The sequence below is a fragment of the Grammomys surdaster genome, unplaced genomic scaffold (genome assembly GCF_004785775.1).
Source record: "Grammomys surdaster isolate TR1022 unplaced genomic scaffold, NIH_TR_1.0 241, whole genome shotgun sequence".
NCBI lineage: Eukaryota > Metazoa > Chordata > Mammalia > Rodentia > Muridae > Grammomys > Grammomys surdaster.
In genome coordinates, this window is record NW_021604686.1 from 3,043,882 (window position 1) to 3,061,470 (window position 17,589).

The window sequence follows — 17,589 nt, forward strand, 5'->3', positions numbered from 1 at the left end:
GGCTAGGCTGGAAACCAGCAGGCCTCAGCAATCCTTCTGTCTCCACCCCTTCTCAGAGCTGGGGTTACAGGTGTGTTCAGGATGCCTAGCCTATTACATGTGCACTGGCATCAGAATTCTGGGTCTCATAATTGCACAGCAAGTGCTCGTAACTGCTGAGCCATCTTTGAGCTCCTGTGGAGTGGTTCTTGATGGTGTTTAAATAGTGCTTTGGAGTCATTTATTCTCTGATTCGATTTCTAACCAGGTGTCTTTTCCAATGGGATTTGTATACCCACCCTTTTTTTTATTACCAGCCCTCAGATGATTCTGAGGGCCCTGTAAATCATCTGATCCAGCTTCTTTGGAAAAGTGACATATTAACCAACATAAATTAGTGACAAAATCAAGGATAATACGTAGTTTTATTTTAAGTTCTGTATATTTCCTACTTTATGACCTTCTGACAGAAAAATGTCAAGTATATTGATAACTCCAGTGTCAACAGTGATTTTAGAAGTCCATTAGTAAAAAGGCCAGGATGAGGAGCGGGGAGGTGAAGATGCTGACCTGAGTATTTTTACAGACCGCCATTGTGTTTTCTAAAGTGCTAGGAAGGAATATCTGTTTCTCTGCTGGTCATTGGAAAGAAAGTCTTTGGCTTTGGTACTTTCATCTTTTGAGAGATGGAAATTGGAATTTCACTGTGAAGGCTAAGGTCCCCATTTCAACTGTGTATCTATACTTCAAAGTCTGTATGTGCTATAACTGCGGTGTATAACTGCGGTGGACGACAGTCTTCCTCTGTCCTCTGCTGTTTTTGTATATTGTTAATTCTTGCTGGTATAGGGTGAAGATGCAGTCTTCCGTACCCTCTTCCCACCCGTGTCCTTTTAGAATAGTGCACAGTTCTGCTCTTGTGCTGTCATACTCCTGCTTTAGTGACATGTACTGCCTAGACTGTCTATGACCTGTCACAGCTACACTTCCTCTATGACCCTGTGCTAAGGTCAGCTCTTTGAAGCTTTCCTGCTCCTCAACATCTCACAATTCTCCTGCACTGGTTTAAAAAATTTTTTTCCCCTAAAGTCACTGATTCCTGTGGATGTCTATCTTTTTTTCTTATACCATTCCATACATATTGAAGTCAGAGGACAACTTTTGGGAGTCTGCTCTCTCTTGGTATATACTAATTAGCAGATAGTTATTGATTAGTTGAATAGTCATTTTCTTTAATCCCAGAGTCCTGGAAGGGAAGTTAGGGTTTTCTCCCTGCTCCCTCCTGAGAGCAAGTTTTTAGCATTGCTTCTGAGAGAAATTTAAAGATTTGTCAAAGACTGATCAAGTGAAAAAGTAAATGTGCTGGCTCTGAAGTTACTAGACAGGCCTGAGGTTCTCAGACAGGCCCAACAATGGATATCTCATGATTCTCAGCGTCTTACTGCTAGTGTGGTGTACGCCTCTGCACCCCCTTTCTGCTTTTGAAGCAGCATTTGTTAAATTTGTTTGTCTCTGAGGCAGATAATTGGCCTCCGCTCAATCTGTAAGTTTGAAGAGTAGCAATATTGAAACTTATACCCTATTCTATGAGAATTATATTGAACACTTAAGAAAGTCATCAATTAAGTGCTCAAAATCCATTGAACAAAGATGGTCTGTCATTCTAGCTAGTATCCTGATAAGAATGAAGGACACTGTCACTCCCTTGGGTAGTTTATCTACTCTGACCTGCCTTTTTCCTCACAGGAGATTTCCAATAGTTCTGGTCGCTTCTTCATCATCAACAAGGAGAATTACACTGAATTGAATATTGTGAATCTCCAAATCACAGAAGATCCTGGAGAGTATGAATGTAATGCCACCAACTCCATTGGCACTGCCTCCGTTTCCACCGTACTCAGGGTACGGAGCCACCTTGCCCCACTTTGGCCTTTCTTGGGAATTCTGGCTGAAATCATCATCCTTGTGGTGATCATTGTTGTGTATGAGAAGAGGAAGAGGCCAGATGAGGTTCCTGATGGTAAGAGCATCCCAGCAAAACAGTAAAGTTGGGGCGGGCGGGTTCCTTGGGTAGTTTCCAATTGCTGAAATATAAGAGGAATATAAGGACTCATATTAAGTACCAAAAGGAAAGAAAGAAAACTTTTATACTGGTTACTAACCTGTGCTCCCTACTCCCTACGATTTATTTTTTTGTATTAGCCACCTAGAAATATAATTAGCTCTCTCCCTGTTTAGGTGTTCTCCAAACCCTAGGCCTTGTCCTTCAGGCCATGTGGTGAATGGGCAGCTGTCAAACTCTTTGTTCAGCTCTGTCCTCCTTCAATACAGATCATCAGGCAGATTGAGCTTGAGGAGAATCCAAGTCAAGCCTAGAAGCCACCCCAAGATCACAGGCCACCTGTTCTTTCAGGCAGATTTAAGGTATCTAATTGGTTGTCACATGATTACCTGGCATAGTCCCTGTAGCTAAGTGCCTCAGTGCAGTTTAGACTGTGTTCAGAAAGCCATTGGAAGAAGCCAGATTATGGTTCCTTTGGTTGGTCCCTTTGAACGGTTTTCAAGGGTCTCTTACCTTCTGGCTTTTCTGTCTGTGTCTCAGACAAGAATGGTAGGGAGGAGGATGTAGCTTACTTTCTAGGTTGAAAAGAGGAAGTACCAACTCCTCAGCCCACATACTAGGACATGTCCCTCATCTGGCCCAGAGTGACAGGAGATGTAACAGGAGTACAACTACCTTTGAGTCATTATTAGAAAGCATAATAAGACTGGAAGTGTTACTTATGGGATATGTTTAAAATCAGGAAAGTTTTGTAAAAGTCTTGTGTGTTTGGTTATAGATTTTCATTTCTAACCCTGTGAATAGAACAGAGAACCTACTTGTGGAAGCTATATTACTGGTGTTGCAGATTCTTAAAAACCCCCACCTTCACCCCTATGGGCTATAATTTTGTATCAGCAAATATAAATTGGTTGGTCAACCAGCCATGACTGCCCTTTGCCTATCACTGACTAGACTAGAGGATGTGCTCCAAGCGCAGTGCAGAATGCCTGGGCAGTGGTGGTGGTGGAGCTACTCTGTGCTTGTGCTACAGTGTCCTTCCCATTACCACCGACTGCAGTGTAACGCCCTCTCTCCACAGCACATACCACACTTCTCAGTGGACAGCACTAAGTGAAGTCTTGTATTCCCTTGGAAAGAGAACTCCTCAAAGGCATAGCATGGCTTTAGACTCTAAAAGGACATATTTGAGAGCAACAACCACTTTTCTTTCTTTTCCTTTCTTCTCAGCAGCTCTTAAGTCTCTTGCCTGGAGTAAGTAGTCTTAGAGTGAGTACTGACACTGGTGAGGCAGTCTCGTGACACTGATCTCTGCGGGAAGACTTGGTGGGCTCCCCTCCGATGTACTTTTCATCAGTGAGCTGGATGGAAAGACGGGAGACTTGAGCTGGAAGCTGAGAGGCCTTTGTCCAGTTCCTTGCAACAAAGGATGTCCCCAGTTTTGCTTTCTCATTCTACAAAGTGAAAATTTATTCATGGGGTTCTCATGGGTCTGATCCTCTATACTTTTCTGTTTTTTGTGTTAAATGTTTGGATTCCCAAGGTAGAACACATATACCTACTCAGACCTGAGAGTGAAGGGAGGAGAGGAAAAGTGTTGCCTTCCTTCTATACGTTTACAGTTTGGATATTTGGGAACAGTTACATTTCAGGGACATTATCCCCTCACAGTGTTTTAAACCTTTCCAGTTAGGAGCCTAGGGACTTAGAATTAGGTCAATGTTAGAGCACAAGACCTCGAGTTTGTTCCTGGAAAGGGAAAAAATACCCTAAAGACCAGAGAGAGACTGAGAAAGACACAACGCTAGCTGTACCAGATACCATCTTCAACTTTATAAAGCCAAGGAGCCCTAAAGTCAGCTAAGAAAAGGCAAAGATTTGAGTTTCAAAGCCTGGTTTGAAAGACAAAGATGGTTTGTATTTTTACAGTAGTTATATATTGGCTTAGCCTGTCCCCATCAGAGACCCCTGTCTTATAAAGTCATTTTTGTTAATGTCTCGGTCCCAGCATGTTTCAGGTTAGACTTTAGACATGATTGTTAGTGGTAGTCCTGTCTGACAAGCAGGTGCCTATTCATGGGGGTAGCTGTCCATTTAAGAGGTCTTTGGTGGTTAAACTGAAATGACGGGCAGGGGGGACAGTTTTCTGAACAACTTCCTGGATGGAAAACAGTAAGCTGAATTACTGTATATAGTAAATGAATTCTGCATAAAACAGATGACTGCAGGGTAAGTGCAAAGTAAAACCTACTTGCCGTGTCTCTCAGGAGAATATTAGCATGCAAGCAGCTTTTACTTCTTTGTCGGTGGATTGGGTGAAAATCTGGGATTCTGGAATGATTGCAGTTCACTTTCTCTCCTTTCCTGACAGCCAGTGTTGTCCAGGGCCCATTCTCCATCTCCACATCCCTGCCCCACGTCAGCATTCTCAGATTCCTCCCTGTTTCCATCTCCCTCTTCTGTTTTTGGCTTTTCTTCTGGAAGAGGGGTGTGTGTTGATCTTCAGCGAATTTTCTGTATGTTGTGGCCTTTCCTTTGTTAAGTTTCTCCTCAACTCCAACTCAGTTCATGAAGCTGGCAAACTCACGAATATGCGTTCTTCCTATTTGCTCCTCTCTAAATTTACAGATAGATAGATAGATAGATAGATAGATAGATAGATAGATAGACAGACAGACAGACAGACAGACAGACAGACATATGTACATTGATTTACAATCTGTCGAGGATGAATGAAGAGGTGCACTCTGTCTGATACAAGTTAAGAATGTTTCAGTGATGAAATTTTACCTATAATGTCTGTTAGCCTATTTATGCCACTATGAAAATAGGAAGTGTTTGCAGGTCTGGTGTGCTTTTTGTTTACCAAATAGGCAGTTTATTATCAACACTCAAGGTTATTTGAGCCTCAGTGAACTAGAGAGAGAACTCACACAGTTATATTTTCAGTAGTCTGTGGTTATTGGTAACTTATCTCCATAAGTAGGAAAGCATTCGGCAAACAGTATAAAAGAAGACAAATACAGAATTTAATTTAAAAACATGCATCCCTTTATGTTTGTCACACTGAAAATGTATATGGTTGAGAAGCAGCTTAGGTCCTTTTCTCTTGAGTATTCAGGCTACTTCACAAAGGAATCAGCACCACACACTTTATCTCATAGGTAGATATTACACACCTGCTTTCACTTTTAGTGTTCTTGGTAACAAGAGGCTGGGGTGAACCTACTCAGTCTTGGGCCTTCAGTTCTACTAGGTATTCTGGTGCCTCATAGTCATTGAATTTAAACAGCTGATTTAAGAAAGAAAATGTTAGGATTAGAGAATCTTCTGTTTTCTTTCACACAGGTAATTTCGTAAGTTGATCAAAGGATTCTGTTACTGGTGGAGAAGGTACTTGCAAGTTTAGAGGGCAGAAGTGGGAGAGCACTGTTTAGTAACTGATCTGAGTTCTTTTAGACACACTGAACTGAGAAACACATTCAGTGTGCTTAACTAGAGTCAGTCACAAGTACCTTACGAGGAAATACAGTTAGGTGTGAGACAAGGGGAATGATTGAAATATCTATTACAGTTCTCTTGGGTTTAGTGTTAACCCTCCTGAGATCAGGCAAAATGTAAGTGGAGTACTTGGGAGGTTGAGGCAGGAGGATTTTGAATTTGATGCCAGCTTAGGCTAGGGAGAGAGAGGGTGAAGAGGAGTGATGCTGAGAGGGTGTAGCTTACTTGGTAGGGGGCTTGCCTGCCAGGCATGGTTCCTAACTTTGATCCTTAGCAATCTATAAACAACTATGACAGTACATGCCTGGAATCCTAGCACCTAGGAGATGGAGGCAGGACTAAGTTCAAGGTCACCCTCAGCTATGTAGGGAGTGAGGCCCGAGACATAAGATCCTGTTTACTCCACCCCACTCCCACAGACGTCTCTCAGTGAGGCGACTGCAGTAGCATCGGGGCTTTGACCAGAATCAGCTCTGGGCTGCTTTGAATCTAAAACCATCACTTTATGTTGTACAGTGGATGCACTATGTTACTTACTAGGTATCTCAGAGTGCCCTCCTTATATAATGTGGTGTGTGTCAGGGTGGGGGTCTCTGAGGGCAGCCACACTTTCACTGAAGACTGAGCATTCAGGCAAATCGGTGTGTGCACCACTCCACCAGGAACGGCACACTCGTCAGACAGATTCCAGAAGCATCTTGTTTCATTCTCCCTCAGTCCTCTTCCTCTCATCTAGCCAGTGGCTGTGAGGAATCCCCAGGTGGAGAGAACAGTCTTTGTTTAAGGCGGCTTTGGCCTGAGGGTTTGGGGGTATGTTGATATTTGTCGGTTACTGTGACTTCTTTTTTTTCCCCCTTCAATTGCATCAAACCCTTAAAACATGGTGGTAAGTGAGCGATATGCATGCTTTTGGAGTTTGTTTAATCTCCGCTTCAGTCTATACAATGCACAGTTCATAATGTTAACACTTTTCTTCAAGTTTACTTCATTCACTTTCACAACTAATTGGATTTTTAGTTTGCTGTTTAGTCCTCATTTCCTTTATTTTGTGCCTTTCTCTGTAGCTCTGTTCTTCTCTCCTGACCTTCCCGTGGAGGTCAAGTTGTTCTTTTGTCTGGCTTGTATGGGAGAGTGATGCTGCAGACAGTGGCTCAGTGCAGGAAAGGAGGGGGCGGGTGTCCTCTTCTTTGTGGTGTCCAAGTGGATTTGGGAATGAAAAGGGGTTCCTGGGATTTAGACCCAGTTGAGTTGAATCACGGCGGCTCCCACTTTCAGGCATGGCAGCTACACCAGAAACACGTGCTCACATACTCACATGCCAACCTTTGCATGTGGCCAGCTTGTTCGGTAGTATTTCTAGACACCAGGCTAAACCCCCATGGCAAGAGAAAGGCCTGTGGTGTGCAGTACAGGGAAAGACTGACCTTGCTATTGTATCCCCCCCCCCTTGCTTTTTAAAGTTGGAGTCTTGCTTTAGAATTTTGTATTTTGGGATGCACACTAAAATTAATCAGTTTGTTCCTATGTCTTCTCCTTTAAATTCCCAGGGTGCTTAGCTTCTTATAGCATGTTATCTGATTTGCCTGCCCTGGGTGCTGAGCAGTAGGCTGTTGATGAGGGGAGGGTTCAGGCTGGGCTTGTGTGTCTTAGTACCTGACATGTCCTTGTGTCTTTCCACTGCATACACAGCAGACAGTTGTCTTGGGTGTCCTGAGTCCTAGTTTGTTCTCTGTACTGTTTGAATAGTACTGTTGTTAGTAGTGGACTCCTGTGGACACTGGTATGTTGCTAGCCTATTGTTTTGCTGATGAGTCATTGGTTTGTGGTTAGTTCTTTTTTGTTTTTGTTTTTTGTTTTTTAATCCTGTTTTGCTCCAGTCACTGTGTGCTGGCGGTGGCTTTGCCTCTCCATTGCCTGAAAGGACCAGGTGGAGCAATGTCTTCCTGACAGACATTCCTCCTGACATGTGCTCCTGCAGTTGCCTACACCAGACTATGTCCATAACTGCTTCATGTGCACCAAGCCCCCTTGTGGAATCCTGCTGAGAGGTTTTCTAGAGGCCTTCAGTGAAATCAGACTGTTCACCCAACTTCTGTACAGTAAAAACAAAGGGTGCTTATTAGTTTCCTCCCCTTGTGGATTTTTAAAAATTGATTTTAATAACATTTTCTCACTAAGAGGAGACCAAGTTGTCAGAATTACGAAGTATTAATAAAGCTTTTAAATACAAATAAGAAAAGTTTTTTAATTAAACAACTCTGTCATGGCTCTTGTTTTGGCCAGGGCACAATAGTGAGCCCATCTTTTTGTGTGGAGTCTTTTCTAGAGGGTTGTCACTGCTCAGCTCTCCCTGTGATGTCACAGAACATCCTCTGCTTCTCGTAGGTGTCTTGCTGGCCCAGTTGAGCATGGGTATCCAAGGATTAGGTTGAACTATTATGGCTTCCTCTTCCTCAGTCTCATTCTTCAGATAAAAGACCTCATAAAGATTGTAAAACAGCAGGAAAAACAGTGCCCTCTGGGGAAGTGAGGATGTGTGGTTAAATGTATAGAATGTACACATCCATTTACATCGAAGAACTGCATACATTCTCCACAAGAAAACAAACAGCAGGATTTTACAACTGAAATGTTGGTTTGTCTTCTCATCTATATAAGTGAACCACTGGAACTTGGGGACAAGATGAGTACAATGATATTGCAGCCTATCTGTCCACTACAGTTGCAGTTTTTCATGATGAGCATTCAAAGTGTTAACTAAAACCATTGAAACAGCATATCCACCATTAAAACTGAATTTAGAAATAACCTCATGAGTGTTTTGCACCTCCAGATGGAATGGCCTTTAATAAATGCTATGAATAGCCATGTTTGCCACTTGCAGTTTACTGTTCTGTTTGTTCTTAGGCAGAGTCTAACGGTTTTCTCCTTTCTTCTTATGTCTCATGGATTATTAAAAATTGAACACTTCACATAGATGATGAACCAGCTGGGCCAATGTGAGTACTTCATTGGACGCAATTTACAGTGTCTGATTGAATTGTGTTGTGTTTGCAGTTTAGTCAAAAGGAATACTAAAGATTGTAAGGGAAGACAATTCCCTTACAATTAAAGTTGCAATATATACTTTTAAAGCCTGAAATAATTTTGACTGGTAACCTTTTGATCCCTAGGCCAGGTCTTGTTTTTAGCCATAGAAGTAAATAGTATGCAAAAGAAATGGAAAGTGTAAGTTAACTTCAAACTGGACTGTAGAGTTAAACAGTTGGTCCTGTTCCATTAACAGTTGCCGACATTCAAGAGTGAAATGAGTCCAGGTTGCCAGGGTTCCTAGAGTAGAGGGGAAGTTGGGTAGTAGGTAGCTGGCAGGTTAATGGTCAGAGGGCTCAGCATGGCTAGTTGCTGGGTCATCTTTTATCAGTTAAGAAATTAGTGTTCAGAGGAGTAAGTGTCTCTCACTTGCATTAAGTAATCAATAGTTAAGAAATCTAAGGGAAAGTTACATGTGTGTTGTTTGCCACGGGAGTCTGAAGGATCTATTAGTTGAAAGTAGGAGGTAGACTATTGTTATCCACTGTTTGGAGTAGAGTTTGCTGCTACACCAGGGATGGAAGGAAGTGAAGAGTCTGTTTCCATGTGTTACCTTTTTCAAATAATGTGACTCGTTGAACTCACATAGTTCAATTTTTCCTTCAAAGGAAAACCAACTCTACCAACAATCACAAAGATAAAAACTTGCGCCAGAGAAACACAAATTAAAGTACTGCTTTTAATGTAAGTATGCCTTCTTTAGAAACTGAAAAGTTATATTCAGATGACCTGTGCTTCTGCTCACCTTGCTACAGATTCTTCAGTAGTTGGTGTTACATGTTAGGACTATAGATAATTTCAGACTAGCTGATAGTAATGGAACAAGTTCTTTCTGTTCAACTCCAGTGGATGGAAGGGAATGCCTTTCAGCTGTGTTGACCCACATATTTATACTAGGTTCATTTCATACTAAATGCCTTGTATTGCAGTCCTACTTACATATTTTTTTAGAAAGAGTAAAAAGAAATAAATTGTTACTTCCTTAGGCAGATTATACCCAAAGGCCTGTTAGTACTTTGCGTGGTCTCTGCTGAAGGCAAAACAGAGATGGTGGCCAGAAGGGAGCAGGGCCAGAATGCTTAGAGGCACATGGAGAGCAGAGTTTCCTCCCACATCCCTGAGCATGCTGTTTGAACCAGAGTTGTGTCTGATGTGGCACTGACATAGTTGTGATGGAGTGACAGTGCAAATTGTTTTAATTTCCTGATACCTTTCTCTCTACAGCTCTTTAGGTTCCTGAAAAACGATGGCAACATGGCCTGCTAAGTTTTCTGCTTGGACCTCTTTGGTCTTTCCCTTTCAAGTGAGCAACACCACAGTGACCGTCTAAAGCATGCCTTATTTAGCCTCTCCTATAAGGGTGACCTAGCCAGGTACATTTTAAACAATGCTTCAGTGTAGAAGGTGTAAACTATTTTGGGCTTGATGTGCTGTGAATGTTGCTTTCCCTCCCTTTGTTAAAATATTTAAATAGAAGTGAAAAGGTCCTCTGAGGATCATCAGATCATGCATGCGCCATTTTTTACTTATGCAGCTGTTAAATTGGCAAAGCTCTAAATGCACTGCTGCCATCTAGTGATCATTTTGTAAAGTACAGCAAAACCTACAGATATATACAGTATATAAATATATATATATATTTATATTTTTGGGGGTGGGAGAAATCCAAAATAAAGTCAATGCTTGTTTCATTTTTAAGCTGCTGATACTCATTCCTTATTATTTGTCGTCAGATGAGAAAGCTGCAGTTCTGGTACAAATGAGAGTATAAACTTAAGTCTGTCATTCTAAGGGCTTACTCTATAACTTTAAGAACCTGGAACAGTACACGGAACGGCTAGAATGGATTGCAGCATACATGTATGATTGCTTTTTAAGTGACTATTTTTCCTTTTGTCAAATCATGTAAATTCTAAAATCTTTTGCACTGATGTGTCGAACCTTATTCTTGTATATTCAATCAAGGCAACTTTTATAATTTCCCATTTGTTTTCAATGACCCTGAAATGTTAATAGCATGGTGATATTCTATGCAACTCTAGGTATACCTTTTGGTTTGACACTGTGTTTTCACATTGATTTCATGACTGATAATAGATTTTATAACCTGACAGGTTCTCATGCAGCACTAACTGTAGATGCATGTACTTGTGTTCCGTGTAATTACTGAAGTGCAATGGTGGACAAAAAAGTGGACTCACCTGTTTTTAACAATAAAACATTGATAAAAGGTGCTTGGAATAATAGTCTTTACTCAGATACCTGCAGTTCCTTAATTGCATCCACGTGCAAGGGCTTTAGTCTCTCACCCTGTGATCTTTTTAAGTTCCTTCTCTACCTCTTCCACAAAGGCTGGGAAGTTCTGATCCATGAGGCATAGGCGTAGAAAAGGGCCCAATTCTTCTGCTCCCCATGAAGAGCCTTCATAGGCTAGGGTCAGCTTCTCTGGTGCCAGGATACACTGCAGGGTGCCAAAAGACCAGACGGGTTGACTGTGTGATCCCAGATAATTTAACACAGAAAACATTGCCTTATCATTTAGAGCAATATAAAACGCTACTGGCTTTACAAAAATCCTTTTCTCTACTTAGGTTTCACATTTGTAATTCTGTCCCTACAGTTCTTTCCTTCTTCCATCCCACTCTGGAGCGCCATTATTCTTCCCCTCCTTCCCCTCTCAGTCTGTCACTGCCCCAAACCCCAAGGCTGATCTCAAATCCACGGTCCTCCTGCTTCTGCATCCCACATGTCTGGATCATAGACAGATACATAGAAATGAGATGAAGTTGGATCTTTGAGGAAACATTGACGTATCTAAGTTATCTAGGTCCAATTAACAGTACTATTGTGGAAGAGGCTTCACGCGAAAGCTGGATTCTGAACGGAAGCAATGTGTTGTCCACCCGGGCATGTAGCTTAGTGGCAGGATACTTGGATAGTGTGACTAAAGTGCAGAGTCTGATCCTTAGCATCACTAAAGAAACAGGGTTGGGGTGGCAGGAGGTGTTCTTTGTAATGGGCCACCTGAAAATTTCTCTCTACAGCTCTTTAGGTTCCTGAAAAACGATGGCAACATGACCTGCTAAGTTTTCTGCTTGGACCTCTTTGGTCTCTCTCTCCCTTTCAAGTGAGCAACACCACAGTGACCGTCTAAAGCATGCCTTATTTAGCCTCTCCTATAAGGGTGACCTAGTCATGCTTTTTTTGGTTGGTGGCAATCTGAGTAATTTGACAGAGACATGCAGCCTCTCCCATAATCAAGAATATAGGATGTCCTAAAACTCTCATGTTGTTAATTGTACTCTTAAGGCTGGACTGGATAGCTATGAATCTCTTCTTCAGTCTTCACTGTGCCATTTGAAAAATGTCATGTTCTACAATAAATCATAGTGTACAGTCCCTTTTTAAGGAGTCAGTCCCTTGATTTCTTGACTTGAGAGTGAAATAAAAGTAGTGTGTATTCAGTATAAATTGCACTCAGTGTTTGGCTTTTTCTTGGGCAGCAACATGAGAGCTGTACTCTGGTGATACTGGCTGCATGGTGACCTCTGGCCTTGTACTCCACAGTTATGTTGCTAAGTTATAATGTTCCAGAGTTAGGGAGTATAAACCATTCTTAATGTATTTCATCTTAGAATGATTTATACAGATTTAGCCACACTAAGTTGGCTTCTTTCACTTGCTATGGGTTATTACTAAGTGTATCTATAATTCATTCTCTTTTTTGAAATTAAATATTCCATTGTGCAGATGTACTACAATTAATGCATTCTCCTTCAATTGGCCTAGGTTGCTTTTTGTTACAACTGTTCAAGTTTGGTTATTTTGAGATGGGATCTTACTATGTGAGTCTACTGTCTACAGTTTTCTCTGACTTATAACCCTCCTCTGTTCACCTAAGTACTGGGGTTTCAGCTATGTGTTACTCTGCCTCCTTATATTTAGAGTTTCATCAAAGTATCCAAATACCTAGGAGTGGCTGGGTTATATGTTATACAGTAAGTCTATCTAACACATGACCAGCTGCTGGGCCATGCCGTCTGCACTCACAGTGCAGCATTGCTAGTGCTGTTCCTCTTCTTTTTTACTGTGCCCATATGGAAGTGCAGGAGCACACGAACCACAGTGTACGTACGGAGGTCAAAGCATGACTTTAGCAGTCAGGTCTTTCCTGCCACTTTGTTGAGACAGGATCTCATTGTTTCTGGCCAATGAATCAAGCAATGTTCTTTTATCTCTGTTTCCTGTCTTGCAAGAATGGTAGTGCTGGAATTTTAGGGCTCCCAGGACTAGGGCTCCCAGGACTGAACTTGGGTTATCAGGCTTGCCTGGCAAGTACTTTTACTCACTGCCATCTTACTGGTCCTGTGAGTTTGTTTTTAATTTTAGCCATCCTAATAAACATGTATGGCTGTCTTGTCACAGTTTTAACTTACATTTTCCTAATCAGAAATAATACCAAGCACCATTTTGTGTGCTTATTGGGCATTCATAATTCATACAGCTTTTGGTAACCTGCAGCATCTTAAAGCCAACTCAGGAGCTGGGTGGCAGCTCAGGTGGCAGAGTGCCTGATGCATCAGCAGAGGACCCAAGTCTGGTCTCCAGCACCCACGTGAAGAAACCAGTGCGGAATACTTAGAGCCTTGGCACTGAGACTGACTGCCGTTTCTTTGTTTGAGAGTCCCAAGTAGCACGGGGTGGTTCAAACCCTTTCCATTGCCAAGGATGACCTTGAACTCTTGGTCCTTCTGCCTCTACTTGAGGATTGGGATTGTAGGCATATGGTTAGAACCCAAGGTTCATGTGTGCCTACACCACCAACCCTGAAAACCCAACTCATAAGTTACCAGCATCTAATGTTAGTTTACACTGAAGTCTGTCTGTGCTTGACAGTTTGGAAGATGTGTCACTGACCAACATGGAGTCCGTGAGTTCCAGCTCTGTTGAGTCCACTTAATTTTCGTGCTTTGGCTCCTGTGAGTGGCAGATACCTTACATTAATGCTGTCAGACATTAATCTTGTCAGACGGGTAACGTCCTTTCTATGAGTTTACTGCTTGGCTTGGTATTTTCTCGAAGAACAACATGTATCAACAACAGAAATTTACCTTTCTAAATTTAAATTGGGTTTTCAGATTCTGCCTAAAAGAAATGAAGAGACTACAAAAACAATATGCAGTCATGTTCTCCATTGAAAGCCACTGTTAAATTCTTCCAGATTTAGTAAATTATAAAAAATGGAGTAGTGCTGTTTCATAGCTTTAAAAAAGTTAACGTACTGTGATTATTTCTCTGTATCATTGACAGGGCTTGGCATCAGTTTGGTTTGCTTGTTGTTGGGGGAGGTTGCCATGACACACATATGAACCTGAGAGGATAACTTCTTCTACCTCATGAGAATCAAACTCAGGTCATTGGGCTTAGCAACAAGCACCTTTAGCCACTGAGCCAGCTTGCTGGTCCTGATCACAGTTCTGTCTGTAGTAATACTGCACTTAGCCACTCAGGAGAGCATTTATCTTGATCTCATTCTTTTTTTTTTCTTTTTAGAATTATTTTTTATGTGAGTACACTGCCACTGTCTTCAGACACACCAGAAGAGGGCATCAGATCCTGTTACAGAGGGTTGTGAGCCACCATGTGGTTGCTGGGTATTGAACTCGGGACCTGTGGAAGAGCAGCCAGTGCTTTTAACCTTTGAGCCATCTCTCCAGTCCTTGATTCCATTCTTAATTGTAAACATTTTTATGATAAACATTCTCCTTTGTACACTTATGTAGCTGAAATTCAGTTTTAAGAAAATTTAAAAAAATACTAAACTTGATTTATATCAGTTGTCTTCCAGAAGTTTATCCAACTTTGTATTCACAGGATCATCTGCCTAAAAAGGTCAGAGCAAACTTGTTCTGTTTCTGGCCCCATTGATGCTGTGTAATCAGGTGCTGAGACACCACTGACATAGTGTTCTCTTTGTCAGAACACAGCACCTTGCCCTACTCAGATACTCCCGAAGTGGGGAAGTCTGCCTCCTGTTGGACAAGGTTTTTACTTTTCACAGTTGCTGGGGCATTAAGAGGTAAGAATTCTTTGTCTGTCTTTTCTGTGGGTGCAGGCTGGGGATTGAACCCAGGGCCTCATATATGATCAGCATTTGCTCTCCTTCTGCCTTCTCTCAGGTTTTTTATCTGTAACTGTCTTTTTTATCTTTAGTAAGCCCAAGCCCTTACTTTCTTTACATACCACTATTTACACAGTTTAATAGATACTATTTAAATAAAAGGACTCCCCATCCTTTCACATTGATGGATATACAAGTTCTATGGAAAGCATGTGTCGTTGGTATAAGTCCTTGCTTGGTACAGCCAGGATGGAGTGAACCAAACATCCCTCAGTGAATTCCAGCAGAGGGAGCGCCAACTACTGTTATGGAGCTACAGGTGGGAGGAGCCTTGGCAAGGTCTGCGAGAAAGTCAGCAAACCAAAGACTCTGAAGGGCCCTGTAATATTTTTTTAAAAGGGCTAAGTAGGCTCCCTGGGCTCAGGCAGACTTCACTGCATAGCCAGTGACATTTGTTTATGAGCTGTGGCATACAGCTGTTGGTCCGTGGACTTAAAGAACTGGTAGAAGATGTGGGTCTGTAGGCATGGGCAACTTACATACCAGCTTTTGTCTTCCCGTGTCTTTGGAACTGAGTTGTTCATGTTCAGTGTTCTTTACCAGAGCCCATGTTCAGGATAACAACAGGGATTTATTTTATGCGCTCCCCCTACTCTCCACGCTTCTTAGTTGAGATTGTAGTACTAAAAGATGGCCCTGAAGGAATTAGAGTCCAGATTTGGGTTTGGTATTTATTTTAGAATAGTTTGTAAAACTTAATTCCAAAATTAAGTTGAATTCTTTCATTCTTTCGGAGAAGTGGTGATTTAAGTTCCTCATAGCACATGAAGGCAGTCTACACATGCCATCCTGTGCGATCTATGGGCTGGGGGCGGGGCTAATGGCAGTAACCTGTCCTTGACTGACTTCATCTCCTGCTTAATAATACTTTAGGTTCCTTTTCTAGGACAAGAGAAAGAATTGAGGAATACAAATTCTTGTATTTTGTTCCCTTTTTAGGAACAGAACTCAGAACAGAAATACCTGAGCTAGATGTTCCACTGAAGTCCTTTCCTCTAGAGCACCGGTCCCAGCTGCCCTACACACGTGCTGCTCCAGGGTCAGGGAGGGCTGCAGAGAAACATGCAGTTAGAAAAGGAGGAGGGTGGGGTGGAAGGGGGAAGGGATGGGACTAGGTGTTCAGGAGCCTTTATATAAGACAAGCCTGGTTTATGTGTTTCATTCCTTCAGTCTATCATGTGTTACAGAAGTCAGACTCTGCTGCCTAGTGTCTCTATCTCTGTTGTGAATGCTTTCGTGGGCTACCTATCAGTTCAGCTCACATGGTGCTACAGTGAGAAAGATGTCGGCCAGGATACCACCCCACACTAAACAGCAGCTGAGGACGGCAACACTTGTGAGTCTGGTGGGCTCTTGGACTAGGTGGTTCAACTTAATAGTGGAGGGAAGCTTCGTGCACACACTAAGTTTTTTCTTGCTGCCACTGCTTCTGGACCTCTGCTTATAAGAGAGGTCCTAAGAACTACCACCCTTCTTCCTGTCCCCCCCTTCCTGTCCTCTGCTCCTGCCCAGCCTATGGTGACGTGGATTGCCTCGAGCTCTCAGGTTGAGAAACACCTGTGAGGCCACAGTTAACAAAATGACAAGGCTAGGGAAAAGTAAAACCTAAAACATAAGCCAAGAAATGACTCAAGAACTTTAATTATTCCTATCTGCAAGAAAGGAACAACTACTCTTCACTAAAAAGATGTGGTATAGGTACACGATATACCTGAATGCTGCACGATGGCCTGAACTTGGCCACGCCTCAACTCTAGGGAGACTAAGAAAGCAAGCATCCCGCTTTGTGTCTCAGAAGTCATGGGCTGACTTGGGAAATGTCTGGTCTAAGGCAGGCCTGGTGTAGGCTGTGCTTGTGCTCAATGGCTCGGCCTTGCCAATTGAATGAGTCAGTCTCCTGTGCCTTCTGGGCTCTGGAGGTCCTGACCTTTGCTCACTGGCAGAAGGGCAGAGCTGAGAAGGTAGCTGTGCTGGCAGCAGCGTGTTGTGTCGACAGTGTGGTTTCTGTTTGTTTTCCAGGCAGTGTTCAGGGTTCTTGCCCGGTACTTCTCGTTACCACTTCACAGGGAGAGTCATGGCTTGCATGAGATCACATAGCTACCACAGAAACAGGCTAGGACTCTAACCTAGATCTGTTGAGATACCAGAGCATGTAGCCTCTGCATAATATCAGGCTGTCTCACCTATCCAGAACACAAAATTACAGATGAGAAGAGTCCCTGAAAACAGACTTAGTACTTTTAGGATGTTTCTACCTAGACAGTCTGGCTCTGGCCTTTAGAGTCAGCACACTGGAGCCTTCATCTGCTGTTGTAGTTCACAGGCCCAGTCTGCATGTGTTCCCATCTGGTGCAATCATACTGACCTTATTTGTGAATATACACATAGGCAAGCACCACAGCCACGGGTCTGCTCTGCACGTAGATAGCTCTCGCTCAGTCATTTGGACTCTTTAGGCACCATGCATTGGTCAGCGTATGCATATTGTTCAGTATCTACACCTAACTTCTAGGTGTTAACACATTCCATCATTTGTTCATAAAGGAAAATCCCATTTACCTAGGGGGGGCTCAGAAAAGTCTTAGCTCAGAAAGGCCTGGCACCTGTGTGGCAGACACAAGTTTTCCAAGATTCTTACTTCAGCTTACAGTTTAGGCCCAGCACACTGGTACAGACCTGGAGGCTGGGGCAGGAGGAGCACAGGTTAACAGGGCAGATCCTGTCTAAAACCAAAACACACCTTCTGTTACTATCTGTAAGTAGTGTCCATTGTCTG

At 42.5% G+C, this 17,589-nt stretch overlaps 2 protein-coding genes across 2 annotated transcripts in view; one reads left to right on the forward strand and one right to left on the reverse strand.

The window, feature by feature from the left end:
* The window catches only part of Nptn (neuroplastin), a 67,101-nt gene extending 56,235 nt beyond the window's left edge, over window positions 1–10,866 (forward strand). Inside the window, exons 5-8 of the mRNA XM_028774425.1 lie at window positions 1,726–1,999; window positions 8,520–8,541; window positions 9,241–9,316; window positions 9,857–10,866. Coding sequence (XP_028630258.1) covers window positions 1,726–1,999; window positions 8,520–8,541; window positions 9,241–9,301 — 357 coding nt within the window. The 3' untranslated portion in view covers window positions 9,302–9,316; window positions 9,857–10,866. The remainder of the gene's footprint in view (window positions 1–1,725; window positions 2,000–8,519; window positions 8,542–9,240; window positions 9,317–9,856) is intronic.
* Rec114 (REC114 meiotic recombination protein) overlaps window positions 10,818–17,589 on the reverse strand; it is a 94,559-nt gene continuing 87,787 nt past the window's right edge. The window contains exons 5-6 of the mRNA XM_028774426.1: window positions 15,777–15,863; window positions 10,818–11,093 (exon numbers count right to left, since the gene is read on the reverse strand). Of these exons, the coding sequence (XP_028630259.1) occupies window positions 10,938–11,093; window positions 15,777–15,863 (243 nt within the window). The 3' untranslated portion in view covers window positions 10,818–10,937. The remainder of the gene's footprint in view (window positions 11,094–15,776; window positions 15,864–17,589) is intronic.